Here is a 22,580-nt window from a genome sequence, read left to right as displayed (position 1 = left end):
TTTGCTTTTCTCCAAAGCATGCTGGCATGTTCTGCTTCCAGCCTAGCCTGGGAAGGGGGCAGTACCTGTGGGAAAGAGTCTCCATCCCACCCCTTCTCTCCAGCTTGCCTTTGCAGGGTACTTGCTGCGTTGGGCAGAGAGGGTTCATGCTCTTTCCAGATTTGAACAGCTGCTTTAAGGGGAGCATTTTCTTCCTGTTGACTCTAGAGGAAGATAATCTCCACTAGGCTAAATTTAGCCTTTGAGTAACACCAAAGTAGTTATTTTTCCACACATGCTTGGCTTGCTGCAACTGTTCGTAGGGATTCTGATGTCATGCACAATATTTACTGTAAACGCTCAGTTATCTCCATTAATATTATTTATAATTTAAATTTTTACTTATGACAAGAACAATCACAGAACAATGATGTGATTTGATATCCAGTATGACACAACTTAGTTTTGTGCTGCACTGGAGATATCCATTGTATAAAGTCTTAAAGTTGAGCAGTTTTAAAACTTGTAAACTACCTGGATATGTTTGTGAATTCATTAGAGACATAAGTTCTTTGTCCATTTTGAATCAACAATGCATCAGGAGCTGTAAAAAGAAAAGGAATAGCTGCAGACTCTGTACTGGAATCCCAAGCACTGTTCCTTAAGATTTTATAGCATTATAAGATGTATTTTTTTTGTTGTTTTGTTTTTTTGGCACAGTAGGTGTCTTTCCCACTATACCATTTGCCTGCTATAACACTGGAGCGGCTTTTTGATTTGTCATTAATGTTCAAGTCTACTTTATCCTGCTATGTTTTTCTTTTTCTAGAGAATGACTTTGCTTTGGTGTGTGTTTATCACAGCTGGAAGTGGCAGGAAGGGGGAAATCCGTCCACTGTGCTGAGCGTGCCACAGAGAGTTTGTTCTCCTTCCAGGGATTGTACTGGGAGCTCTGTAGTGCCAGGATATAGGACAGGGTGTTTTTTGTAGTTTGCAAAGAAGAATACTCTATTGATTGATAAATTCCAACAGGGCTGTTCTTTCTTGTGATTTTGTCATGTGCAACAAAAGCAGGAAGAATGTCAATTTTCTGTGTAGACTGTTGTTTTCTAAGGTGAAAACTGAGAACAATAGGATATTAGAATGCTTAAAGAAATGGAATGACAATAATTCACAGTTCTGATTAGGCACCTGTTTGAAATGTAGGGATTTCTTGTGGAATGTTCATAGCACTGTTGAGGCATTCAGTGAAAAGTTGCTTGCAAAGAGTCAGAATACAATCTATAAAAAATATATAAATACTTCTATTATATATATATTTTTTCAATTGGCACTTGTACTTAACTCCCAGACAAAAGCAGCAGCAAGAACAGTTTCCTGAGTTAATAAACTGGTAATTGATGCTTCTAATTAATGATTGCCTTTTTACTTGATGTTGTTAGTAGCCAGGTGATGTATGACTTTATGATCCATACTGGGAGGTGACACATTAATGTTTAGGGTATGGCATAAATAAAAATATAAATCAGACTGTAAAATAAAGGGCGAAAAGGAAGTCTAGGTTGTTTGTTATCAGATGTGGAGGTTTAGAAAGTGATCTGAAGAGACAAATATGGCCTTTATTACTCATGAAGGCAAATGTAACACGAGGAAATGTGAGAGAAAAGTGTGAGCTAATGGAAAACCGGTAGGTGGAAATTTAGGAGATTAGATGGGAGAAGTGTGAATTTAGCAGCCAGAATTTTTATTGAAAATTTTATTGGTTCACTGAGCAGGAGGCTGCATTGGGAGAGGAGAGTTCTTGCTAAATGATGAGCTTTAAACATAGCAAATAGTAAAGCTTTTTGGAGGAAGATGTTTTATTCTTTGAAAGAAATATCATTATGCTGGATCTACAGTGCTGTCTCAATTCAGAAGGATCTTCTGCACAGTGCTGGAGGAGAATAATTGATTCTCAGAAAGCTGGCAAGAACAGAATTTGAATTTATAGTGAATGGAAACAGATCGGTGTCCATAGTTATTACTAAGTCTAGGTTTGTTCCATTAGTTTGGTCAGGTACACATTGCAGATGTTATGTACCCTAAGTAAATTGAGTACTTTCTTAAGGAGACAGTGAATTGCAAGCACCATTAGAGACAATTTGGAGCAGATCTTTAGAGGAGGGAAGGGAATTCACAGTTACTTTCAAGACTGCGTAGCTGAAATAGGAAGTCTTAAGACATCAATCCTCGAACTACCTTGAAGAATAGTGAATGTCTTACACTCTAACCAAATGAAGGACAAGTCATTTTATGATAATGCATGAGAATTTTGGAAATCTGAAGAAAAAAGACAGGTTTTAACTTAATTGTATAAAGGTTCTTTGTCTCAAACTTTAAGTTGTTTTCCTTCGAAACTTCAGAAAATTTGTACTGATTCCTACACTTCCCAGACTGGAGGAGATTGTTCTGGGAGAGCACTGACACAGCCATCCCCTGTTCTGACAGATGCCAAAAGCCCAAATCTGTAGTACAAATAACAGAAGGCTTCCAGTTAGAAATTAAGAAATAGCCACTTGAATGGTAACAAACCAAGCGAGGCCTTGGAACAGATTGCCTGGAGTGGTTAAGGAATTTCCAGTTTTGGATGCCCCTGAGCAAGCTGGCATAAGACCAACTATGTGAAGAATATAGCTGATCCTGACACAGTACTTGGATGTGGACCAGATGGGACTTGATTGGCTTCAGCAATTTATTTCTGTTAAGGATCATTTGTACTTCCTAATTCTGCTGTCTGTGGTACTCTTTCAAGACCTTTGAAAATCTGTAAGAGGAGGAGATAAGGGAGAGAGAAAGAGACGGCTCACTTTTTAAGTAGGGCTCAGGGATGCAGTGTTACTAGAAAACATCCACCCTGTCTGAAAAATCTCATGCTTGTACTCTTCTGTATTTGCTAATTCCAACATTCCAAGAAGGTATCATCAGCATAGAAATCCAAGGACTGTTGTTAATTCAATACTAGGAATTGCTCACACTTTATGTTAAGCCTGGATATGTTTATATCTATGTTCAAAAATATATATTTCAGTTCTGCTACTTTGATTTCAGGTACTGAAAAGTGGCAAAATAGGAAAGACTTCTCTTGTTCAAAAAGCTTTTAGTACAGATTTAGTAATGTCTTTGTATTGTGGCTTTTAAGGATACCCTCAACTGTAGTGGAATGTGGCCATTTTGGGACAGCATCAGTGCTGTGAATACACTAGTGGAGTTTTCACTGTCAGGTGAAGAAGCTTTTGAAAGGGAACAGAGTTTGAATGTTTCATGTATGAAGCTCCCATTAAGCTCCAGCAGCACTTGGATAAATGGTGTCCTGAAAACTTCTGGAGCAGGACCAGCAGTGCTTTCCTGGTCTGCACCCAGCTGGCTTTCACACGGGCATGGGGAACATATGTAAGTGACTAACAATGTAAATCAAGGGCAAGATCTGAAAATAAGGAGATTCAACTTAGATAACTTAAAATGATGAAACAGCAGGAAGTGCCACACCCATCCATCTATGTCTGAGAGACAAGAAAGACCTGCTTTGAAGAAAAGGTGAGCAAAGAATGTGTCTTGAAAAATAAGAAGGGGAAACAACTCTCCTATCTCCCTCTGAGATTCATCTGCCTTCCAAAGCAAAAAAAACAACAAACAAAAAACTCCATCAAACTAAACCAGCAACAACACTGTGTTCACTGTCTTTTGCTGCTTGATTTTACGTAAAGAATTAATGTTACTGGTTTATTTATGTTCTAAGGTTATGGTAACTGATTTCATAATTCTTGGCTGTTATGTTTAGTAAAAGATGTTTTTGTTCTTTGCTTTATGTTATGAAGGCTGCAATTATTTGTGATGCAAAAAATAAATAAATTAATAGAAGGTCTTCTGGAAAACTCAAAGAGCTGCTTATAATCATCAGGACCACATTTTTGTTCCTGAGTGTTTTTATAGTAACTGTTATGGATGTTACAGGTAAAAGTGAAGTATGCTATTTCCTGAAATATGGTTGGTTGATGGCTTCTGTTTTTAACTCGTGAGGAGCCTGTGCTGGTTCTCCCCCTGCCAGAAGTGCAGAGTCATGTCTGAGCTCTTAGGGGCAGACCATGACGTGTCCATCAGTTCCCCACCTTTTAGTTGCCTCCTAAACTGCCAGGCAAGTGCCTCAGCTTTTAGATCTATAAACAGAGACTAATGATAACTGGAATGAACATGTTTCTGAAGCACAGTCATGAATAGTTCTAAGCGCTCTTAAATCCCTTAAGGGGAAGAGCTCAAATAGGGTGGAGTTGTTTTTCATTGCTTTTGTTTTTTGGGGTCTGTTGAAATGAGGAAAATCTACTGATGCAACAAGAAACTTACTCTGTTGTCAGTGTTGACAGAAGCTGGAATCAGGATTGTTAAGAGCAGACTTGGATATTCAGTTTTCATACAAGTGTATGTAAGGTAGCTGAGGAAAGGTTGTATCTAATGTAGTATCAGAAGAGCTACCGTCTTCAGCATAGTGGGCCCTCATCCATCAATAAACACTGGAAGCACTACCAAAATAAAGCATCAGTGAAGAGAGGTGCATGTTTTACATCTGTTTAGATAATCTGTCAACATTATAAATTCTACTATTTCCATAGGCAGGAATGGAGCAGATGTAGAGATTTGTTTGTATGGCTGTGCAGTGACAGGAATGTTCTGCATTTTTACAAGGCAGCTGAATTTAACAGGTGTTCCAACTCACCTGTTCAGTTCCTGATGAGAAGCAAATAAGAAGAGCAGTTAAAGGAGAGAAAGATTCAGGTTTTTTATTTCCAGTGAATATTGATTGTAAGTATGTTGGAGAGAACCTTTCAGTAATTAAGAAGAAAAGTAACACAGGAGTGAATGCTGCTACAGGTTCTTGTCACAGGTTGGAAAGAAAACCAATCCAACAAACCACTTTGAAGCTATCTTTCTCGTTCTCTTTTACTTGTAGAAAAGCAGAAAAGTCAAGTAATTAACAACTGAAGACATTGTTTTAATTATAGTAAGAACAAGCTTTTTGTGTGTTCTTTAAGAAAGTTGCGTGGAAAATATTTGAGGCAAATAAAATTTTGAGATCAACACTGATGAAGATACTCATTTGTCATAAAAATTAGAGTAAGAATAGTTGGAAAATAAGGGCTAGAATTTTTTTCTTACAGGGGATCTTACATACTCTCTTTTTGTGGGAGGGTACAATGAAAATTAATGATTCAGAAAATGTTTTGGAGATTATACACACACACACAGTAAAAGTTGGGGCGTATTCAGTTGGGAATACATGTTGAACTTCCATGCATGTAACTCACACTTTAGGTGGTAATGCTTCTTTATAGAAGCATTGTTCTACTGCATCTACCTGTTGCAAGTCATTACTCAATGAGCTGTGAGATCTATGCAGGTCTGAAAATAACAGATGTCTGGAAGCAAGTGAGTAGCTGGACATAGATAGGATGTGCTGTTTATGTAATGCATTTTTCTCTCCTTATGCTGACCCAGTTATCATTTAATTCTTACCTGCTTAGGCTTATTAAAGTTAAATTCCTGAAAGATTGAGAACAACACATTGTGGGTTGAAAAGTTAGGAAAGCTTTGTCTGAGAGAGGAGAGAAAAAGGCATGTGTAAGAAGAATGCTACTGATGTGAAGTTAGAAAGTCAAGTTGGGAATATAGGAGTAAAAAGTGAAAAAGTTTTGGTGTCCATTGTATTTGTTTCAGGAATCAAATTTGGAGGAAGATCTAAAGATGATTATAATGCAGGGAATCTATCCCTGGGCTCCCAAAGCCCTCTCCTCTTTTCCTCTATGAAAGGAAGGGAAAGGAAGGAAAGTAACAGGAAAGCAGGCAACAGTTTCAAAGGAGAAACCCCTAGGATTTTTCATTGTAGTCCCTTCACAGAACAAATATCTTTATCACTTCATCAATGTGAATTAAAAGCTTCTTGTTTGTTTTCAGACAACTTAGTCATCGTGTGCCTGAAAATACAGTGAATAAACTTTTTGTTTGTTTGTTTTCTTACTAGGGTATCTTCAACCAGTTTCAGTGTAGCAGTGAGAAGGTGCTGCCTTCAGATGCCCTACGCACAGCTCTTGCAAAGACGTTTCAGGATGAGCAGCGGTTCCAGCTGGGCATCATGGATGATGCTGCTGAATGTTTTGTGAGTATGACTGAAAGATAACTTGAAGGCATAAATTCTAACTCCTTCACTACACAGTCAGCCCTCCACCCCAATTGTAATAGGCCTTGCATCCTCAAAAAGACAGAAGTCCCCAAGCTTGACATGTCCATTGGGGAACCAACATTTGTTTTAAAAATTATCACTAATGATTTTGAAATGTAAACATCAATATTACATACTTAAATTTCAGCTTCACATATATACTGCTTGTAGTTTCTAGTATGTTTGATATGAATTGTTTTTATAATAAGAAGTTCTCTCTGTGCTTTTCAAAATTATGATGTGGATTGTGATGCTAAAACCCCACAAACATAATGTTTTCAATCAAAGAAAGCAGTTAAGGTTTTTGCAAACACTTGGGGTTGGACACTAGTGGAAAGGCTTGGTCAACACCAGCAAGATTATCAGTTGAAGTTGCTTGCTTGTCTTCTTTTGTAGCCTTTATATAGATAAAGTTATTGGTGAAAATCCACCATTTACCCAAGCTACCCTATTTTTGTGGAATGCCATAACTGAGAGAGTGATGGTATAGAAAAGCACAGATCCTAACAATAAAGCCTCAAAGTGAAATAAGAGAGATGAGCCTATTTTGTCAAATCTTTGTGTGCAGCTGAGGATGTGAACAGATGTTTGTACATAGTACAGTGGGAACTTCTGATTTAGTTTGTTTCTCGAGAAATCTAATCTAAATAGCTCACCTAATATTACAAGAGGAGTTAGCAGAGTCACGTTTGTTAGGTTAATTGTACTGAAACAAAGGTGGTTAAAAGTGGTAGAAGCTCTTTTTTGAGGTTAAGCTTTAAGGCAGAGATAATTCCAAAGTTTTTCACTTAACCTTTAGGGCAGAAAAGGCAGAGATTTAAGTGGCAAAAGAAGACCTTAGATTCTTAAGTTAAGAGGAGAGTGTACTAGGACAGCGCCTGTTTTTGCCTAATAATTAGTCTTGACCTGGTTATTACAAACCTATATCAACCATCCATACAGCTCATGCTAGTGGTGAAAACTGCTACCTGGAAGAGAAGGCAGAAGATTGCTGTTGGTCTGAGTTAAATGTTGCTAGCAATGCAAGAAAAGGAAAATAAATCCTCAGAGCTTTAAAACAGATGGTGTTGTCTAGAACACTTTATGCTTTTTTTTCATGTGGAACTTAGTCTACTTCTGTATTAGTTTTCCCCCTCTTTCATGGAATGTAGATAATTTACCGTATTTTGAAACTCTTGTATAGTATAGAAATTATCTTAGGGTTACTTGGTGTTGATAAGGAGAACTTCATTCAATGTAAAATCGTGGAGCTGTTCTGTCTGCTACATTTGGTCAAATCCATCAAGTTTTGACTGTTGGGCAGAGTGATCAATGACAGAATCTTTAACTGTACCAGTAATTAAAATAAATGGTTATTTGGTATAGTGTTTAAAAATCAGATGTGCCAATTTCTTTTACATGTGAAACTGCTTGATACTTTTTCACTCTTTGTCTCTTGGGCTAGGAAAACCTGTTAATGCGAATTCACTTCCACATTGCGGATGAGACAAAGGAGGATATTTGCACTGCACCACATTGTGTTTCGCATCAGAAGTTTGCAATGACCTTGTTTGAACAGGTGAGATGTTGAATGTTTTATACAAATCACCACTTCTCAGTGTCATATTTTAATCTAAAGTTATACGTAGCCATGGACCACATAAAAAAAAATCTTGCCATGTTACTTTTTCTTTCTCTTTAGTGTGTTTGTACCAGCTGTGGTGCCACCTCTGACCCGTTACCTTTCATCCAGATGGTACATTACATCTCTACAACGTCGCTTTGGTGAGTTCAATTATTCTTTTTTGTTTTTTTTACAGGGAAGAGAACTTCTCTCATTTATGCTAACATTGACATTTGATCTTTACATTCATAACACTAATTGTCCGGAATGTGATTTGGTCAGAGTTGGTGGAGCCTTTATAACCACTACAAAGGGCATGAGGATTTAGTGGAACTGAAAATAACTTAGGCACGGTTTGGTGTGTCTTTTCTATTTATTCCATATTTCAAACCAGAGCTAACTTAAAGCTAGATCAGGCTGCTCGGGGCTTTGTGCAGCTGAGTTTTGGAAAGGTTTGAGGACAGAAATTGCATTATCTTTCTGGGTTGCCTGTTCCAGAGCTTTATCCCTGTGTTTGCTTTTTTTTGTTTGTTTTTGCCCCCTGCTTATAAGCTCCCTCTCAAGTACTGGAAGGCTGCAATGAGGTCTCCTTCAAGTCTTCTTTTCTTGAGACCAAACAAGCGCTGTTTCCTTAACCTTTCCTCATAGGAGAGGTGCTCCAGCTCTCTGGTCATCTTTCTGGCCCTCCTCTGGACCTGCTTCATCTCCACATCTTTTCTGTGCTGGTGGCCCAGACCTGGTCAAAGTACTTCAGATGAGGCCCTCCCCAGTGCATAACAGAGGGGGATGATCATCTCTCTTGCCCTGCTGACCACCCTTCCTTTGATGTGGCCCAGGATGCAGTTGGCTTTCTGAGATTGTACTGTTGCAGTCTGCAACTCACAGTTTGGCCACAAGAACAACACAGAAGACTCCAGAATCTTGCTTAGAGACCAAATTATACTCACTGTTCTCTTATCTACAGAGCTTATCTTGTTATGATAAGAATTCATCAATTTAGTCATGCATAGTTTGTCAGCTGTAAATCTCCTGACAATTCAGGTTCACCTTCTTATCATTCTTATGACAAGGTGGATTTCCAAGGGGGTTTGGTCCATTGTCTACCCAGGTAGTACAGCAAGATTAACGAGTCTTGATTACTCTTAACGAGTTCCTTGATTACTCTTGTTAATGCTGAAGATGGATATAACAATTGATCTTTAGTTGGCTGCCATGACCTTTAATTAAACGATCTGCTGCTCTAGCTCTGTTACAGTTCTCCTGAATGAATTGTAGAGAAGGGAAGCTGATTTTTCTCATCCTTGCTGCTCATTTAAAATCTGCCATAACTGGAGGCAAGAGTGTTGTCTTGAAATTTTGATTGGGATGAAAAACTCTGTTGTCCTGCATAAGAGGCAGAGCCCCAGAAGGTTTTCTTGAAAACTATTAGTTTTTCTTCTCCTGCAGGTCTCTGTTAAAAGATACCACTACCAGTATATTGGGAGTAATGTAAAGCTAGAAGTCATTCCTCCTTGCGGCCATCACCTGCCATTTATTAGAAAAGCAGCAAAATAATCATGTTAACTGTTTTCAATACTTCATATTAAAAAACCCAAATGTTTAGTTGCACATATTAAAAAAAGAATGCCCCAAAAGAGTAGTATGTTTGTTTAGCTCTTAAGAGTACTTTGACCATAAATATTCTTTTGTACTTTTTGTTACTTTTCTTTTAACTTTGGACAGTAAAATCAATTGAATGCTGTGCTGTTTTTCACTTGTAGTTTCCTCAGTAAGGATGTGCTTTACAGTGCTACTTATTGATGTGGTTGCTGAAGGGAAGCATTTTTAATCATATGATTTTTCTGTACTACAACCTTAAAAATAAAAAAAAATGTTTAAGGTTCTTAGCTTTTCAGGGAAGCATTTCTACTATGTTTTATGCTTTTATATTTTGTTAAAATTTGTTTCCTATCCTTTATACTAAAGCAATCAAGCTATTTGTATGCTGGAGAGACGTGAGAAACCCACTCCAGATATGTTTGGAGAGCTACTACAGAATGCCAGCACTATGGGAGACCTGAGAAACTGTCCGGTTAGTATACTTAGTTTTCTTCCAAGCAGAACAGACAGGACAAAAGAGTTAACAGATTACACTTATATATATTTATATATATATATATATTTAACTCATCATTCCAATGAATTAAATCTTGAAAAATGCTTATCAGAAAATGAGATTTTTCTTTGGATTTGAATCCAGTACTTCTCAGTTATTTAATGGAGAAAAGGAAAGAACTCCTGGTGTGCTGAGTGCTTCCTTGACTAGAGAGATGAGTGTTGAACAGGCATGGATTGGATGGAAAATAAGAAAAGTATTTTTAGAAAGTTAGAATCCAATGGAAAGGGTGATGGAGGGTAATAAATTGGAAATATCTAAATTGACCACAGGGAATGGGTGCACAGCTTGTTTCTATTCATTAATATTCTATTGCTAAAAAAATATTCAATATTGTATTGCTGTTAGACTATCTATCGTGTGCTTGATGTTCAGCCACACTGAAGATTACTGAAGCCTCCAATGCTAACGTATGAAGCAGCAATTACTCTTCTTTTATCCTACAAAGAAATTTCACAGACCTTATCTGAAGTAACACAAGTGAAAGAGAATGTGGAGATTTTCTTTTTATGGATGATCTGCATGTTGGCTAGTGATTGGCTAGGCTTTTTAGAAAGAGTGTTCCAGAAATTCATCCAGTTTCTCTGGTGATTTTTTTTTCCTATGTAAGCAGTGTGTGCCATCTTCAATAATAGCATGAGAAAAGATGTATTCATTTCTTAAAGAATTGTCCCAGTAGTACCATGCTGGGGCACAGGTAGTAGAATTTTTGCACCACTTGCTGTAATTGCATGTAGAAGGTCAGTTGTTTTGTATGGTTAATCTTCCATTCAAATTCCCTCAAAATCTTTCAGTTAGAATAAATTTTGCTATTGATACTGTACCCGCATCATCTACCCAAAATGTTGATCAGAGGGGAAGAGAACAGTCACTTCTTACTGTCAGAGGTTATTCCAGTGGTGAAGGTTGTTAGGCTACCCAGTATATCTGCAAGAGCTATGTCAAAGGCAGGAAATGTCACAGAAATCAGAGGGAATATTGTTTCAAATTTCTGAATGAGATATACTATCTAGTATGAGAGATGCTGACCAGAAAGTGAGTGCTGGTTTGCATTTAACTGGTATATAACCTTTTAAAAACAATTACTGTATATGCTAAGTTGATAATCATAGGCTACTGTTCCTAAAAATGTTCAATTCTGTTATGCAATAAAAGTCAAACAAAATCTGACTAAATTAAATGCATGCATCAATTTGCTTAAGAAAAATACAAATGGTTTTAAGAACACTTTTTTTTTTTTCCCTTCAAATCGTAAGGCTTTGATTTGTTTCTAAAAACAAGTTTGATATCTTATTCTACCTTTTAATTTGGGTGTACTCAGATCCAGGGCCTTAAATAAGTAAGAGCAGCCAAGCCATCATCAACCTTCTTTACATATTGATTAATACTTAGGGCAGGGAACAGCTGCATAATTGTTGATCTGTGTAATGCTACTGTTCAATGCCACATGAGCCTGAAGTTTATCAGAACAGGCTCTAGCAGGAATAGCTTGTGTGTCCATTCCCTGGGGCTGCTGTAAGCACTTCCATTCTATAACTAACTCCCGCACCACCAGCCCTCTGTAGTGTTTTACACTGAAACATTCACTTTTAGTGTCCATTCAAATATTAAACTTTTTTTGGGGGGTGGGGGAGTTGGTATATTAGTAAATATGTGGTTTTACTTATCTGAGTAAGGGAAATGAAGATGTTCCTATTTGAAACAACAACATAAGTCAAAGATATTTAATAACTAAAACATGATTACTTAGTAGAAAGGCTAAGACTGTTCTTTTTCAACATGAACTGGTTTGTAACTGAAATAATCAGCTGGGTAAAATTGCTTGCCAGTTCTTGCTGACCCTTTCTTTGTTTATTTGGGAAGCATTCTCACTGATGTTTAGCTAAGGCTGCAAAAAGTGCTGTAGGAGAAGCGAAGGTGATGACTATTTGAAAGTAAGATAGTTGATTTTTGTTTATTTTAGTGAGGTAATCCACAGAATTGCTTATACTTTGAATGTCTTTTGAAAAAAATAGTGTAATAATCTTTATAAAAGTATGATATCTACATGTAACCATCATAATCTTTTAATTTTCTATCTGGAATCAAGGAAAGAAGCCTACAATCACACATGCACTTGGTTTACTTTCTAAACTGTTGTAGAGAAGGAGCTCTTTATGATCTCCTCCACAGTTGTAGTGTCAGGAATGATAATATTCAATTTTGAAACTGTTCCCATAGAGATGAAAAGTTATTCTCATTGTGAAGATTTTTTTTTTCTGGGATCTTTTTCATGAGGAGCACGTGACCCACTCCAGGGGGGAAGTGAGTGCTCTAATGGGACTTCATCAAAGTTGTTCCTGTAGTAAAAAGATAATTCTCTGCTTGCTGGAATTATAGTGATAATCTCTTAATTCAGATGGTGTTTTTTTTTCATGATAATTTAAAGATGCCTACAATTCCAACAGACGGTGAATTGGAAGAACCACTGAGGGATGTGTTAACTTCAGAAGCAAACTTATCTCTGACAAGTGCTCTGGCTACAGACTGGGGGAAATGGCTGGTTGATAAGTAGTGATAGCTGTATTAAAAAGGAAAAAAAGGAAAACAAAACAAGAAATAAGCAATGAAGGTCTGCATTGGAAACTGTACTTTTGAAATTTGCACTTGTTAATGCCTAGCACTAACATTACAATAAACAGATTTATTTTCAATGTTTTGTTTTATTTAATTTCTCAGAGTAACTGTGGAGAAAAGATACGGATTCGTCGTGTGCTGATGAACTCTCCACAGATCATCACCATTGGCCTGGTCTGGGACTCAGACCACTCTGATCTGGCTGAAGATGTTATTCACAGCCTGGGCACTTGCCTTAAACTGGGAGATGTGAGTATTTTATGAGGCCTGCTCTGAATTTAATGCCTCCTATTTTGAATGTTGGCCCATGATGTCAGAGGTGGATGTGCGTGGTATGACAGTGGAGATGGAGAGGTATGACTTCCAGCCGCTGTTCTGTTACATTTTGTTGCTGTGTGACAGATGGCAGCAGAGGAGCAGTCTGATAAAATGGTGTCTGATAGGGAAATGAAGAGCAAAGGTGTGTCACTGAATTCCTTTGTGCAGCAAAAAAAAAAAAAATGGCACCCACTGCCATTCATCAATGCTTGCAGAATGTTTATGGCAACCAAACAGTGGGTGTCAGCACCATGAGGCAGCAGCAACAGTAATAGTTGGTCACCTCCTTTGGTGCAGATTTTTAGGAGTACAGAATGCAGGCTCCTGTTCATCGCTGGAGAAAATACATAGCTAATGGTGGTGACTATGTTGAAAAATTGTATTTTGTAGCTGAGAATTTGTTCTATCAGTGTGCTATCGTCTTATTTGTATGTTATAGTTTTCATAGAAATTGGTGGGAAACATTACTTTCAGAGGGACCTATGCATTTTAATTACTTCCAAACACACAACTTTTCTCATAGTAATTCACAGTAATGGATTGAATAAAATAAAAAGTTGCCACCTTTATCTTTTTAGCTTCTATAAATAGAGGGCAGGTCCAAAGATCTGATCTGTTTCTAAATGCTTCTCAAAAATTATGAAAGGACCGATACTGTTGCATATTCTCAACTTTTATTTAATTACTGTGTATAGTTCTTGAAAATAAGAAAAAAAACTCCAGAAAACAGTTTGTCTGAATAAAAACATCTGTAGAAGTATAAGAGAATTTTAGGTTGTGATTTGTGCTGATTTTTAAAATACATTTGTACGCTTACTTTGAAGAGCAGAAGTTTACTATTTATGAAGATATAAAGAGTTAAATAACAATAAACTATATTTTCCTTTTAAGCATGGAATTGTAATGCTTGGGACTTGGTTAAAACTGAGCAGAGTCAGAGATGATGGCTGACATTACTTGATTGACTGATAAGTTAAATTAATTACTGCACAGCATCCATAGGATTTGTCTTTTAGAAGATTTACTTAATCTAAATTAGATGATGTTTTAGTGCTGAATTGTTTATATACTGAATTGTAGCTGTGTCCTACTGTAGTATTAAAATACTTAAATCAAGTTAATGAAAATGTGATTTTGGGAAGTGCAGTACTTGCACAGTAAGGCACTAAATGCACTAAAATTACTGCAGTATATTTTTAAATATAATATGGTCAATTAAAATCAGAGAACAGATTTTCATGTGGGACAAGTTCTTTTGACCTATAATATAATGTAAAAGATGAAATAAACATATTGTCTTAAATTGAAGGCTGCATGTTTCAAAAAATAAATGCCAGCTGTTTAGTGTCAGAGCTGCATCATTTCCACGAAGTAAAAAGGAAATAACAGATTTAAGTAGTATTTAAAGGAATCAGGGAGCATAATACAGAGAATATATGGGGGCTTTCTTTCAGTGCTTAGTTTGCTTCTAAAGATTTTTAGTCTTCAAGACTGACTCAGTTCTTGAGCACCTGCTCAGCTGATAGTCTGATCCTAGTCTATGTCTCTATTTCTTGAATAGTTTTGAATTGTTCGTTAATTACTTTAGACTTCGTTGTCTTATTTTCTCTGTCTCTTGAAGTAAGAACTGATGCCTCTATAAATTACTTCATGGTCTTCAAACATAGGACAGTGTGTAAAATACTGTGTTATTTTATTGGTCTTTGACTTTCACTTTTATCTCCCTTCTTGAAGCTCTTCTTCAGAGTAACTGATGACAGAGCAAAACACTCAGAGCTGTATTTGGTGGGAATGATTTGTTACTATGGAAAACATTACTCTACTTTCTTCTTCCAAACTAAAATTCGTAAATGGATGTACTTCGATGATGCTCACGTCAAAGAGGTAGGAAAATAATGTTTAGGAAAACAGTCTCTTTGAAATTTGCTAACTACTTGTGTACAGATCCTTACTGTTCTTTAAAGATTTTGAGAAATTTAATCTTATTTTCCCACTCAAGACTGATAGTCTTGCACCTTTTCAGGAGTAAAGTAAAGCATACCAGAAATCTCAGAAATGCCCTATTCTTAGTTTTGTTGTGTTCTTACTTTCATGTTGTTTGAAACCTATTGTTTCTGCACAAGGCTAACGTGCATCTCTTAGTGTGGGCTTTGAGGGTTGCTTATTGAACTGTCTAGATGCCAGTCTTCCCTGGTAGTTGCTGGCAACAACAGATTTTCCACTTGTTTGTTCCTTTCTTTTCTTTTCACCAAGCATGAAGTCCTTGACATTCCATATACTAGTGCTTGGATCTTGGCACAGTGTCACTACATCACATTAGTTTGTTTTACTTAATTTCACATCACTTTCCTTTTATTCGTTCTAGTCAAGGAGGCTCAAACATGAGAAAGTTTTCTCTTGTAGTTGTGCCAAGTGCAGTCTCAAAGGGAAAACTAATTCTTCCATTCATTCTCGGTCACATTTGTCTGCAGCAAAACTGCCAGTGATAGGTACTGCAGTGCTTTTGTTGAATTAACAGCATATGGAGCAATTTTTTTTTTGAGAAGATGTAATGAAGTCTGTATTTGTACATGGGGAAGATTTCTGAGATGATATGGCAGTGATAATTACCTCATCTTTCAAAATGCTTGTGGAGTTCATTTTCACAGCAGAACAGGTTCACAAGTGGTTAGATTTGACTTAAATTTGCTGTAACTCTGGAGCTGTAATTTTTTTTTTACTGTCTATTTTGTTTATAGTAATGGAAGGATTAAAGAACTTTAACTGGTCTTCTGTTTTGACTGATGCAAAGGTTGAATGTTTGAAGGAATGGATAGCTGTTTATTAAAAGAAAACAAAAGCCAGTAACAACAAAGAAACCAAACCCTCTGAAAGGGAAGGGTTATTTTTGTAGTAATAGTTTTAGCAAAAAATATAATTATGTCTTAAAATGGTGAATATCTGTTTTAATTGAGCTGGTTCCACTGCGTTCCAAATGTATTCTTGACCAGCTGGTGCTGTAAGTGATAACTTTTTCTCAGATAAGCTGAGTCTTGGAGGAATGAAATGCCAGTTTTAAGTGATAGTTTACTTACAGTTAGATATTAGAAGTAATGTTCTTCTTGAAGTATTTTTCAACATGTGATCAGCAGTCTTAATTTGTCTTCCTCGGTATTGGATGTAGAAGGAGTTAAAGAATGTCAGAGTGTTCCCCAAGAGTGGGGTGGAGAAGAGACCTTATTGCAGAAAATTATGACAAAATCTTATTAATATTTTTTGGTTGTTGTTAATTCAGATTGGTCCAAAATGGAAAGATGTTGTGACAAAATGTATTAAGGGTCACTATCAGCCTTTACTGCTGCTGTATGCTGATCCAAGAGGAACCCCAGTATCAACACAAGACTTGCCACCTCAAGTGGATATACAGCAATATAGTAGGACTTGCTATGATAGTGAAGACTCAGGTAAACATTCTGGACTGCATGCTTATTCCTTTATGCTGTACTGTTGCGTGTGAATTTTTTTTTAGTTTTAGTTTTGAATGTATTTCTGTTAGCATTTTATTACTTATTAAAGCTGATCTAGAATTCTGAGGAGGTCTTACAGGTTTTTACCTTTGAACCTCTCTTTCAGTTCAGTTGTTTAGATAGTAATCTTTTAAACATAAAAATAATCATTAGAGAAAAGCTGGAAAAAAAACCTGAAGGGCCTGTTGTGGAGTTGGCTCTAGAGGAACAAAACCTCATGAATTCATGTGCTGAGTTCATAAATCCATCAGGGAAGGAAACGATAGCTGAGTTACATTAACTCATAAAAATCAAAGGAAGCTGCAGATTAAGGTTGGGAGGGAGGTTAGGGAAAGGAAGCATTAAGGAAACATCACAAATGCCTCCTTTGTTGGGATAGTGGAAGGATCTGAGGGGAAGGAGAAGAAATACTGGGGGTGGGAGGAAGAGAGGGAAAAGAATCGGTAATGTTTGAGATAAAAACTGACTTGTGAGAGGCTGAAGGAAAAGGGATTGGCAAAGGCTTATGCATGTTGATGGTGTTTACTTGATTTGTTTAGCATTTTAAAAAAACCTACAACTGCAGATAGTAAGACTTAACATTGAAGATGCCAGTAACATATTTCTACTTCCTGAATTCTGTGCACTGTAGGTACTCCACTGAATTAAAAAGGTGTGTCCAAATTATGTGCTTTACAGGTGATAACTTGGTCTGCTCTACATATTGTTAGTGGTGAGGTGGGCTGCTGTGTTACTGAATTTCTCAACCTACAGTAGTGTGATTTGAGCAATAGGTACATCCTGAGAAAAATGTGCGATTGCAATCTGGATAAGGTGAAGACTAGAAACCAAGTTTAAGTTTATACATTAATGGCTTAGCAAAGAAGATTGCTTCTGATGGTTGCAGAGAATATTTTATGTTAGCAGTGTGTTTATAGCTTGTCAAGAATAACAGGGCAAAGCCAAAACTAGAAATATAGCTTTTCCTGTGTTTTTAGCCTATTTTTACATCTGTAATTCTAAGAATGTTTTGTAGTTTTCATGGACAATAGCTAGCTTTATGCTTCCTAATCAGTGAAGCAATAGAGAACATCTGCTGTATCCTTAGTTATATATATTGATAGTCCTGTAGTAATGAAACAAATCTCCCAACTCTTCTTAAAATAAATGCAAATAAAAGCTGTTAAGAAAACCTTCAGTTCTCACTTGACAAGATGGCTTTCTATTTGTAAACATATCTTCCTGTTCTGAAGAAAACCAGGAAGCCTGAAGTGGGGAAAGGCCCTTCAGTGCTATCCATGAGTGGCGAGCACCTCTACAAGCATCAGATTGATATATGCTGTAAACAGGCCTTGTGGTTCTCCTGGTTGGTCTCCAAGAAATACACTGCGAATGCTTCTGCTCAGTGTCTCTTCAGTATCTAATATCGTATTCTAAAACAACTTCAGGAAGCAAAATATGAAAATAGAGAAATATAAAGAAATCCTAAAAGGTGTTTCCTTTCAGATAAAACTTGAGTTATGATGAGTAACCTGCTCTTTGATTTCCAAAAACTTGGTGAATCGCAACTATATTCTGCAGTAGTCAACATTAAACACATTTTTGAAAAATTTTGAGATACTATAGGTTGATATACCAGGAAAAAACATACGTTATGCATTTTCCTCTCAAATGTAAATGTTTTGTTTTGGTTTTTTTTTCAGCCTTGTTGATATTCAGTTTTCTATCCCAATATGGCTTTTTGGGAAAATATTTTGTTTCTGAGTGCAACTACAACTTTTTCTGAACTGAAATATTGTACCTAAAATGTTGTTGATAAATGCATCTACTCACATTAAAATATGATACCCTGGATTATGGAGGAAAGATTGTCAGAGATACTGATATGAAATGTTGTGAAGTGAAATCTGAACCATTCTTCTTAATGCTTTGGATTTTGACTCAAAAGAAGTGTGACCAGCAGGGCATGGGAGGTGATCCTGTCCCCTCTGCTCTGCGCTGTTGAGGCCTCATCTGGGGTACTGGGTCCAATTGTGGAGTCCTCAGTACAAGAAAGACATAGACTTGTTGGAACTTGTCCACAGAAGGGCTGCAGAAGTGATCCACAGAACTGAATACCTCTCCTTTGAGAACAGACTGGGAGAACTGGGGCTGTTCAGCCTGGAGAAGGCTGTGAGGTGACCTGATAGCGGCCTTTCAGTTTATGAAGGGGAGCTACAGGAAAGAAGTGGGACAGACTCTTTAGCAGGGTCTGTGATGACAGAACAAGGGGAAATGGCTTCAAGCTCAGGGAGGGTAAATCTAGGTTAGATATAAGGAAGGTCTTTTGTAGTGAGAGTGGTGAGGCACTGGAACGGGTGGCCTAGTGTTGTGGTTGCTGCTCTATCCCTGGAGACTTTCAAGGCAAGGTGGGACATCAGGCCCTGGGCAATCTGGTCTAGCTATGGTGACCCTGTTCATTGCAGGGGAGTTAGATGATCCTCAGAGGTCCCTTCCAACTCTGAAGATTCTGTGATTTTCTGTTGAGTAGAGACTTCAGTTTACAGATTGTACTCTAGTACTTAGCTCCAGAGCACAATTCCTTTTTCCTACATTCACTTTTCTTTCTGTGTCTGTTACTTCCTGTAATGGCTGTGTTCTGTGTTTCTTTAGATAAATAAGGTTTTCAACCAGTAAGGAGTTAGGGAGAAGCTTCTGATTATTAAAGCTATTATTTTGCCTTTAGTAAGACAACTGCTACAGAACTTGCTCTCACCAAAATACACAGTACCCTCAGGCCAAGTTTAGTGTTAATGTACTCTTTGTAATTGTTGTAGTTTCCATTGAAATAAAAAAGGAGGCATGACTTTCAGAGAGACCTATGGAGATACAATCTCAGTGTTAAGTTTGTTAGTCTTTTGATTCGTAATAGATAAAGGATGTTAATTATTATGACTTGTTGTGTTCTTGTTATCTATTAATATTTTGTACTTGACTAATTTTCTTTAACTTTGACTTCCCCTAAGGCAGTGTATTTCATACTTAAATTACATTTGACCGAGTTAAAACTTAATAAAGAACAACTTCAGTGTGGTGCTAGAATGTATTTGGCAGTCCAAAGGATGTAGTTTAATTTTGCATAATAAGTAGATTTGAAAAACTTGGAGTAATCAGAGAGATGAGAACTAAAGATTTTAAGAACGTATGACACCTTCTTCATCTTCTCACAGGAAAGGACATTTTCTGTAAGATCAAGTGTTCTGAGATCTGTGTTTATATGTTTGGTCCTCTGCTTTTTGAGTTTAACCTGTATAGTTTCCTCTCTTCCTGTTTTCTCTCTTTAGCCTCACTTGACTCCTTATAAGAGCCCCAAGAAATTGAAATTTGATGTTACTTTATTTTCTAGGGAGAGAACCTTCCATCTCAAGTGATACCAGAACAGATTCCTCTACAGACAGCTATCCTTATAAACAGGCACACCATGAGTCTGTGGTCAGTCACTTCTCTTCTGACTCACAGGGGACGGTCATCTACAACGTGGACAATGATGCAGCTTCTCAAAGCAGCAGGGACACAGGTAGCAGATAAATTTGTATCTCGGTAATCACTGATATTAAATATGACTACAGTGGAACCCAATGAAGAATCTCTTCTTATACAACCCATAACAGAATAGTGAACAATGTTTACTATCCTATATGGTTTTGGTTTGCGATTAACCATCGTAATTCCGAAGAGTAGCACAATTTTAAAGTTTAAATATTTTCAAATAGTTTTAAATATGGCTGGCTTTTGTAGACTTTTATCAAGCCAGGCAAGAATTTACACGCTTTATCTACTATCTACCTGCTTTCTTTGTCATGTAAAATTCTAGAACTTGGAGTCTGTTGTGCACTACCATTGTACAGTTTGGTAAGTGATGTGCGTGCTACATACTCATCTATGGGCAGTTTGTTTCAGGAGTTGCAACTGTTGGGAGAAGTATAACTCTCACCAGAAATCTCCCAAACTTGAGTACCATGGACATGTGTGTTGGCAGTATTTATTGCACCTGGGAGGAGCATAAGATTATCTCCTGCCTGTGCTATGGAGACAAGTAAGAATGTACAGCTGGGAGAGAGTGTGTCATCATACTCCTTCAGGCAGCTGAAGATTCTGCCTGAAGACTCTCTTACAAAAGAGAAATGAACTGGAAGTCTGAAAGCTTAGATCTATATTACTCATGGCCAGTGACCCCAGTCATCCTGTTTCTACGTGCAGTGCTAACTTCACTTCTGAAAAAGCAGTGCATGAGCCAAAGACAGACTTCTCGAGCATCAGAAATGTGACCTACTGAATCCACTTGCAGTTTATTGTTCTTTTAAAGACTTTCTAAGAAGAAATAACTATTGAATCAGCAACTGTTGGTTGCAGCAGGGTCAATAGCTAACACACTACTGTGTCCTTCTGGTTGTGAAGTAGTTGCTGTCACATCTTGTGGCACTTAGACATCTTTGATTCATTTGAAACTATCTGTGGTACAAGTGTTTCACATTACAATCTGGAAAAAATGGCTCAAGAAAGTTTTCTTTGAGACTTTGTTTTATTCTTAGCAGAAGTTCAAGTAACTGTAATCTCTGGTTTCAGATAGCTTGAAGGTACTTCTAACCTTTTAGCAAATACTGAGCACTGTAGGTTCTGGTAATAGTCCTCAGTAGAGTGTGAGAAAGAAGGGAAAGTTGGAGCAGAATTGGAGGGTGGTGAGGAAACAAAATTTACGTTGATCCAAAGATTACTGAGAAGCCGAAAATAAAAATGCTGATGGAGTATTATTTAAATGGTCTGCAAAAGTAGCAGAAAGTGTATTGTATTAGATTACTGTGTAGAATTCTTCACAAATCTATTTTTAAAAAATTAAAAAGGGGAGGGTAGTAGGAGGGTTGCCACCATGTAAGCAGCTTAAGCTTGATATTTAACTTTTTTGTTCTGTCATATTTTAGTGATGCTCTCCTCTTCTTTTTCTTTCTTCTCCCACTGATTTTGTCCTACGTTATTCCCTTCAGTTCTAGACCATCTCTCACCACCTAATTTCAGTCATCCTCATCTTCCCTGATTCTGCTTTAGTTACAGTCAATATGTCCCCTTAGCTAGTCACCTGTCTGGATGTTTTCCCCTTATATTTTTGCCTTCCTGAAACCTTTCCAAAAAGCCAGTCTGCCAACTCATACAACTGTTCAGTCATCAAAGGGTGATCCGTGGGGCTATAAAGAAGCCATCCACATTGACCTGTCAACTGTTGCTGCTATTGAATCGTTCTGGGCGAGAGCAGGATTCTACATTTAATGGCCATTTACCCCACTACTGCAGCCCAGAATTTTCTGGACCCTATCCCACAATCGCCCTTCTGGGAAGGACCACCACTGGGTCATATGACCTCAGATACCTGGGTTCTTCAGGATGAAAGCATGAAGGGTGGCTGCGTGAGCCCTCTCTTGCTCCTGCCAACCTGTGCTGCTGAGAAAAAAGTGCGTATTCTGGCTGCCCTATTCATGCAACTGAGATTTCCGTGGGAGGGAGTAGTGGATGTTCTATCTTAACCTGTTTGATTTCATTATTTTTCTCTTGCCATATTCTGTCCCCATTTCCTTGCAAAAAAAATAAAAATAAAACAAAATGGAGAAAACCACCAACAAAACTTTCTTTTGACAACTACTATTTAAGAGATCATTGAAGCCATCCTACATATGGAGGATAAGGCATTTAGGAATGCATTCAGCAAGGCACACCTTTTAAACGTGCAGTTGGGCACTCAAATTCTGGCTTTTTATTTTAGAGAATTAAATGAAACGTGTGAAGTTTCAGATTGTAGTTCTGGGACTGTTAGATCCTCTGTTGGTGCATTGCATTGGTTTTAGTCTTTGTTCCAGAGGATAGAAGTAGAGACAATGTAACCTGTGTGCTGCAGGCTCCTGATTCTTGGAGTATCCTCTATGGCTGTTAAATGTTCAGTGACAATATGACAAAATTTCCAAGGAGAAGGAAATATTTATGCACTGCTAGCAGCCTTCGTTTTTACAAGGCTGAACTATGTTCTTCCATTAGACCCTAAGCTAGCTAAATAGTCTTTGTTGCAGTGCTCAAAGAGTGCTAACTAATCATTCTTACTAAGTTGAAAGAGCTGTAAGGGAAAAAATTTTCACTGGAGAAGTTATGCACTCT

The 22,580-nt window shown here is 37.4% G+C and overlaps 1 protein-coding gene across 3 annotated transcripts in view; it reads left to right on the top strand.

The window, feature by feature from the left end:
• The window catches only part of USP54 (ubiquitin specific peptidase 54), a 66,520-nt gene that overhangs the window by 22,792 nt on the left and 21,148 nt on the right, over nt 1-22,580 (top strand). For all 3 annotated transcript variants that reach the window (XM_065746586.1, XM_065746585.1, XM_065746587.1), the window contains exons 4-11: nt 6,029-6,163; nt 7,671-7,784; nt 7,908-7,990; nt 9,795-9,900; nt 12,703-12,849; nt 14,653-14,802; nt 16,193-16,361; nt 19,789-19,959. In XM_065746586.1, coding sequence (XP_065602658.1) covers nt 6,029-6,163; nt 7,671-7,784; nt 7,908-7,990; nt 9,795-9,900; nt 12,703-12,849; nt 14,653-14,802; nt 16,193-16,361; nt 19,789-19,959 — 1,075 coding nt within the window. The remainder of the gene's footprint in view (nt 1-6,028; nt 6,164-7,670; nt 7,785-7,907; nt 7,991-9,794; nt 9,901-12,702; nt 12,850-14,652; nt 14,803-16,192; nt 16,362-19,788; nt 19,960-22,580) is intronic.

Source organism: Cyrtonyx montezumae, unplaced genomic scaffold (assembly GCF_038088225.1).
Source record: "Cyrtonyx montezumae isolate F1298 unplaced genomic scaffold, pur_monq_1.0 scaffold_4, whole genome shotgun sequence".
Taxonomy (NCBI): domain Eukaryota; kingdom Metazoa; phylum Chordata; class Aves; order Galliformes; family Odontophoridae; genus Cyrtonyx; species Cyrtonyx montezumae.
The sequence above is the reverse complement of the archived record's forward strand: the minus strand, read 5'-3'. Positions and strand labels throughout refer to the sequence as shown.